Source organism: Diabrotica undecimpunctata, chromosome 4 (assembly GCF_040954645.1).
Source record: "Diabrotica undecimpunctata isolate CICGRU chromosome 4, icDiaUnde3, whole genome shotgun sequence".
Taxonomy (NCBI): domain Eukaryota; kingdom Metazoa; phylum Arthropoda; class Insecta; order Coleoptera; family Chrysomelidae; genus Diabrotica; species Diabrotica undecimpunctata.
The window spans coordinates 114,643,810-114,651,170 of NC_092806.1; the positions used below are offsets into that span (position 1 = coordinate 114,643,810).

Consider the following 7,361-nt stretch of genomic DNA (forward strand, 5'->3'; position numbering starts at 1 on the left):
TATGAAATTGATGCAGCATACGTTGTAAATCGTCTTCCCTTTGAGAGTATTGCGTCGTCTGCATAGCAGATTATTTTAAGGTGTTTTTCTCCCATTTGGTATCCTTTTTTAGTTCTTATTTTTTGTATTATTTCATTTATAATCAGGTTGAACAATAGGAGACTCAGGGAATCTTGCTGTCTTATACCATTGCCAGCCTCAATAGGGTCGGTTAGTTCGTCTTCTAGTTTTAATAGTTGTTTGCTCAGATCTGGTCCTCCGTACTTAAGAAGTTCGTTTGGTATTCTGTCCTCCCCTGGTGATTTTCTATTTTTTAATTTCCTTAATGCTTTCTTTACCTCTTCCTCCTCAATATTTATTTCTTTGTCTGTCATCACCTCTCTTGTTGGTGGTTCATTGTCGGCACCTTTAGCAAATAGGGATCGAAAGTAGTCTACCCATGTTTCCTTCTGAATGTGTCTGTTGGTTCCCATGCAATATAATCAATTATTTCCTTTGTAGTGCCTTCTAATAACATATTCTATCTAATACTTCTTTTATTTGATGTTTTTTGTATATATTTTTGATCTGATCCTTGCCAAGAGCTAAGAAGGCCTTATTGATCTCATGCGGCTGCTTGAAAATGCTTGAACATGGGAGTAATAGTTTTGGTCTGGAGTTACCAAAGTAACTCATAGTTAAAAATCATGATAGTGGATAACAAAAATCCACGTAGAACGCAGGAAAACTCAAGAAGGAGATAAGATGTAGATGTGATGTAGCCAATATCGCTATGGGGAAGATGACCGAAAGATAAAAAGTGCCCAATATTTCAAAAGCCTTAAAAGCCCATACACGATATACTAGAAATGACCAGAAACAGAATACAATGGAGACGAACACTACACACCCTCCAGGAGTTAAGACTAAAGAGGGAGTTTCTTTTTAATCTTCTTGGTTTTTTGGGGGTTAACTTGAATTCTGCAGCAACAGAATTGAAATTAGAAACTATGTTCGCACTTAGATATGTCTTCAATTATAATATAGTTATAATATAAATTCTCTAGTTTCTGATGTTTTTCTCTTTATTCTGAGGGACTTCAGATATATAATTTCCATTCCTATTCACCATCATTAAAATCCTTCGATTACTGTAACTGATTCATATAGATTTTAATTTTTGACAACTGTAATAACTTGGGATTTTTGTTTAGGTCCAGTGACACGAGATCACATCTACAGGCTTCCCCCTGTAAACACCGTCATGGAAACGCACTCGTACAGTAGACCCTCTTCTGTAGACCACACCATATACAGAACACAAAACCTCGATTTCTGTACGCGGCCCACCAGTGTTGGGTTAGTGAATCACCTCACTTACTCAAAACCTAATTATAATAAACCGCCCAGTATAATAGTAGAAGAGATAAACGAAAATTACGAACTAACTCAGTTCACTAACCTCGACAGTTACCCTTATAGTTCGTCCTACAGTAACTCAGGTATGGACAATGGTTGTATGGCGTGATTGATAGGCTTATTTACTCTAGTTAGGATTTTAGCTCTGTAGGTTTGAGGAAAAACTGACAAGCATGTGTCTTCTGTGCATTCAACTGAAATTACTTTAAACAGTTTTTTAAAATGTTATTTTAATGATAATTTTAATATTTTAAATAAATGTCGGGCTAGTTCACAAAAAAAATTATTCAACTAAAGTGATGGTATGCTTGTCAGTTATCTTTGTATTCGTATAGATTTTAAAATACTTCGTTTTTTATCATTTTTTACTTACCTATCTATTTATTTTAACGTTATATATATTTCTAACTGTTTATATTTGAGAAATATATTAAACTTGTACATAAAACGTTTACCAAATTTTTATTACATACTAATAAGGAGATAAATACCTGATGTGACCAAATCAAAAATCCCGATTACGACTTTTTTATATTAATTTACATCTAGCAAATTTAAGATTGGTGCTTAATATTTTGCTGCTTTTATTTAATGTTTAAAACGGCTCTTGCCTTATTGTATTATTATCAAAAACTAATTAAATTCTTGAAAAACTGTTTTATACGTATTAAATATCTAATCTATCAAAACACAATATCTCAAAGGAATATATCTTAAGATGTACCCTATTATATATATATATGTAACATTTTCCAAACTAAGTTGTGATACTAAAACAAATCTAAAGTCATCTCCATAGTTTTATTTCCACATTTACATTGTATTTGAAGATTTTAATGAATTTTCATATTTAAGTTAGGTTACTTTAGGTTAGTCCAGCTTATCTTCTACTGGACAATTGTTCTTTATCTGAAACTCTTCTTATAATTTTATGTTCCAATTGATTCCGCTTCACCCCATTTCCCATTTATTTTACCTCTATTTGGAGCTTAGCATTTGTTTAGCTAAAGATTTGGTTGTTTTTTTTTATTATCGATGTATATTCTGGTTTTTTAAACGTACACGCTCGTCCAGAAGAGATCTTTTGAGTGAGTAACACCCAGCCACAAGCCCCCATCTCTTGCCGTAGTGCTCATCTATAGGTCGATCTGATACACCAGCGAATTCTAGTCTAAGTAGCAGTCCATATATTTTCTCGCCAGGGTTTGAACCATCGATCCACTAGATCATTCACAGTGAAGTGAATGCGTTTCTTCCGTCTGGCCCTCTTGGCCATCTCTTTATTATTGGAAGTAATTAATGCTGATCTTTTCAGTCATTTCCTGTTCATATTATTTTGTCTAGAATATTTGCATTAAACTTGGAAATTGCTACTCCACCTTATACAGCTTAATGGAAGCAAGTTCCCACTGCTACAAAGTTGGTCTTATTTCTAATTTATTTAAAATTTGATTAGAAGGGTATGTCTTCTGTTATCCAAAAACTATAGTATCCGAGTATTTTTCATATTTTTTTGGCTTATTTATGTACATATTCGCTAGTTACTTATGAAACAGCTGTAACAAAACCTAACTTAAAATACATTTTTACTACAACATACAAATACAATAAGGGTAATATTCTGTTACAAATTTCATAAATTAAATGATCATCCGTTTAATAGTAATTGTATATTTCATAGCAAGTAATTGTTTTGCCTCAATATTTGCTTATATGAGTATATTAAATACCACACATCAATATGTCTATTGTTCAAAATTTCTCTCCTAAATTGTTTCCAACATTTTCGTATTGATCCCAGTGATATTCTTATGGCCCTAAATCCTATTTATATCTTTACTATCACATTGAATATAGCTTTAAAAACCACGGTAGTTAGTAATGATTTGAAAAGAACATACCTGAGTTACATAGATTGATTTTTTAATGTAGTTGTTAAAATGTTATTTTTAATAATATTTTATCAGATTTTTAAAAATGTATAAATATAATGATAATCGGTATGAAACTCATAAACATTGAGGGTAAAATTGGTAGGTCATTAAAAATAAAACTAACAACTTAGTTGCTAAATTCAATGAAAATATCATAAACCCATCAAGTAATATTGATGTGCCTGAAGTAAAAGTAGTATTATTTTTTGTTATATCTGTTAGGGTATTAAAAAAATAACCATTTATCATATTTTATTGCTTTATCGTTATACACAACACCATTGTATATGCTATTATTGAAAAAGTACTGCTAGTGAAAAAATTCCATCCATCTGTTGAGGATGTGTTAGTTCATATCAAAAAGACTTATTCCTTAAATTATGACATATCTTGCGAATAATGTTAACAAATTCTAGTTCGAATAAAACAATTTTCTCTAGAGATCTATTTTTGTTGTGAATAACCATTGATTTTACAAATTTATATGAGACTTTTACCACTATCATTTTCAATGAGAATTAAATATATTTTCATATATTTTAAATTTCATTAAAATTTTACGGTATTTATCTTTAACGTTTCAACCTCTACTCCGGAAATCGTTTCAAAATCACAATTTTATTTAATAATTTTTGAACGATGTCTGGACTGGACGACCAAATGTCAAAAACAAAAAATATTTCTTTTTAAAAACAGTCTGTCATTTTACTATACTATACATCAGAAACATCATCTTTATTTTGTTTTTGTAATGTATCTTTTGGTTTTAGAGCACTTTAACGCCTTTCCAAAAAATGGTCAAAATGCCCTCACTCTTGCCCAGAATACAATTGCGTAAGACTCGTCGCAATTTTAACTCGCCACTCACTCCCCTCTTCTCCAAAAACGTCTTTTGGTTTTTATTTATTTTTTTTTTTTTTTTAAGTGAGATGCAATCAATTTAAATATTTCAAAAAATTCACACGGATAGTTGAGGCTTTTATAAAACTTAACTATGTTTTATAGCCCCGTAGATTGATTTTACATAACAAAAATGCATCTTTTTTTTTTTAAATAAAAAAGGGTTTTTTCGAGATGACTGCAGGTCTAATTTTTTTATTTTGTGTATTTTATCAAAAACTATATTTTTGATTTTTCTCGAGATTTTTCCGTAAGATGCACCACCTTTAAAATCGGAAAAACTGGTTTTTTAGGGGTTTTTCCACTTTTTCTAGACGTCACAACAGATCAAATCAAGATTTTTTTAGAGCTTAGGTATATATCATTTGAAGTAACTGAGTCCTTTAGAACATTCAAAAATTGGGTAAAACATGTTCAACCCCCCAAAAACCATGTTTTTTCTGAGTTTTTAAGGGGTTTTGCTGGGTTGATCATCTTTTTTGAGATCTATACAACCTGAATATTTTTTTTTTCATATTTTACGTTTTTTATGTGATTAAAGCAGTATGGGCTAAAATTATCGTTTTTGATAAAATATACAAAATAAAAAAAAAAGATTTGCAGCAATCTCTAAAAAAAAGTTATAAGTTTTAAAAAAAAATGCATTTTTAGGTTATGTTCATTCAACCTGTGGGTCTATAAAAATATATATGAATTATAATTATATAAAAGCCTTAACTATGCGTGTGAATTTTTTTAAATTTCTAAATTGATTTCATCCCAACAAAAAAAAAATAAATAAAAAAGAAACAATGACGTTTTTGGGGGTGGCTGGTTAAAACATAGACGTATAATACAAATAGACTGATCTCAGCAATACATTACCCTTCCCCAGTGCAACAGAGAAAACTGATGCAAAGGAGTCCCTGTACCTTTTTCTAATGGGCCGGGTCTATCGACCACGTAACCTTCCCATTGGTCATTTAGGTCATGTGGATAAAAAATCCGACCCATTAGAAAGAGATACAGGGATTGCTTTGTGTCAGTTCTCTGTTGCATTGTGAGAACGACGCTGTATTGCAACGCTCAGTCTATTTGTGTTATATGTCTATGAGTTAAAATTGGGTTAATTCTTATTTTTTAATCACATAGAACGTAGAGAAATGAAAAAAAATTAATTCTGGGAGTGAGGGCATTTTGTCTATCTTAACTGGGGGTACTCTTTTTCTTGCTAGCGTTGGGTCGTTCCTTAAACCTAATAAACTACCGAATTTGAAGTGAATCTTCAACCTGTTGAGCTATGAAGCCAACGCTCCTATTTGTTCTAATTGTTTTTCTTCTAGATTGTAGTTTGGATTAGAAATAACTAGGAGCTATAAATTTAATTCTGTTGTTTTGTGAAGATCATACGAACTGAGAAATCAATAGAAAAATTCAATTGGTTAATGTTTAAACAAATTAAGATTGGGGGGTTTTTTTGGACTAAATTAGAAATTGTTAATATTGATTAGCAACTGCAAATGTTACTGACTTACCTTCCCGATTGTGACTAGATTATAAAGATTGTGAATATAATGTCCGATTTGACTTACTCCTCTTCTATTTTTATACTGTCTTAGGTTTAGTTACTATTTAGAGTATTCACATCATTGTTATATTTTACATGTTACCAGATCTGAAGTGAATTCTATAGTGATGTTAAGATTTTTATAAATATATAATTGTTTTGTTACTATTACGAATGTACCGGATGTCCCAGTCGGAAATTGTACAACATTTTTCGAAGACATGAAAAAAAAAACGGATTAGTGGTCTACAAAATAAATACCTCTTCCTAGTATCACCCATTTTATCTATTTTGTGCTGTTATCTTATGAATTCGGGATACTATATTCTACATAATTTATTACATAATAATTGGATACGTTTCTATTTTTGGTGCTACAGCCACATATATGTAATAATAATGGAAAAATATTGCATCCCTGTTGGTTCTTTACCATTGTTAACTAGTTGGGACTGAAAGTTACTCTGCTGCTTCTATGTAAAGTTTGGATCGATTTTATTTCAGGTGTTACTGATCTTAGTCTCCTAGAAAAATGTGACAGTATTTAAGCATTCCAGCTGTGACATCCTGTATACTATTGGTGCATAAAACGCATTCCGAAACTAATAGATTGTAGACTTTCGTACTTTCTATTTTGTATAATTACATTTCATGTGTTAAAATATTTATAATGTGGATGTTACTGCCAAATTTTTATTTTTAACTGTGCAGTTAAATTATATTTTTTGTTTGTTTTTAGTTACATATTTTTTCCATTTTTACTTATTTTATTAGATAGTTTTTTAGTATTTAAAAATCTTTTTGTACCTCTTCCAATTTTAATAAGCATTGTCGAGCGGAAAAATGTATTGTGGTAATTTTAAAACCTTTACCACGTCTTGTTTTCGAATTAATAGCATTCTTGTTGATTATCATTTCATTTTGGATCAGATAAATATTTTAATGTTAGTCTCTTCCTCATTTTTGTTTGTTTTATCTGTGCTAATTGTTACAGCCTAAGCGGAATTTACTATGGCCACAGAAAAACTTTTGTTTAGTTGTTTTATGAATATATTTACTGTCATTTTAAAATCTACAATTCCATGAATATTCTCTTACAGACCTGGTTTTTATTAACATAAAGAAAAACTTTTTATGAACCTCTAGAATAAGGTGCTAGTATTATGCGGACAAAATATAAGACAACCAATCCGAAAACCGATCTGTAGCGACAACTAATATATATATATATATATATATATATATATATATATATATATATATATATATATATATATATATATATGTATATATATATTAATATATATATATATATATATATATATATATATATATATATATATATATATATATATATATATATATATATATATATATATATATATATATATATATACATAGGGATATCATAGATAATTAAAAAAAAATAAAGTTTATATTTTAATTTTCCACTGATCTTTTCTGAAGTATTATATATATTTATATTGTACTCAATACATTTTTTCGTTCGGTATGATCTGCTCCAATCATAAAACCGTTTTTTTTTGTATGATTAGATCAGATCAATTTTTGTATTTTCCACA

General features: G+C 29.7%; 1 protein-coding gene across 1 annotated transcript in view; it reads left to right on the forward strand.

Moving 5' to 3' along the window:
- LOC140439874 (activating transcription factor 3-like) overlaps positions 1–7,057 on the forward strand; it is a 229,648-nt gene extending 222,591 nt beyond the window's left edge. The window contains exon 6 of the mRNA XM_072530041.1: positions 1,194–7,057. Within this exon, the coding sequence (XP_072386142.1) occupies positions 1,194–1,507 (314 nt within the window). The 3' untranslated portion in view covers positions 1,508–7,057. The remainder of the gene's footprint in view (positions 1–1,193) is intronic.
- Positions 7,058–7,361: the final 304 nt, after the last annotated feature.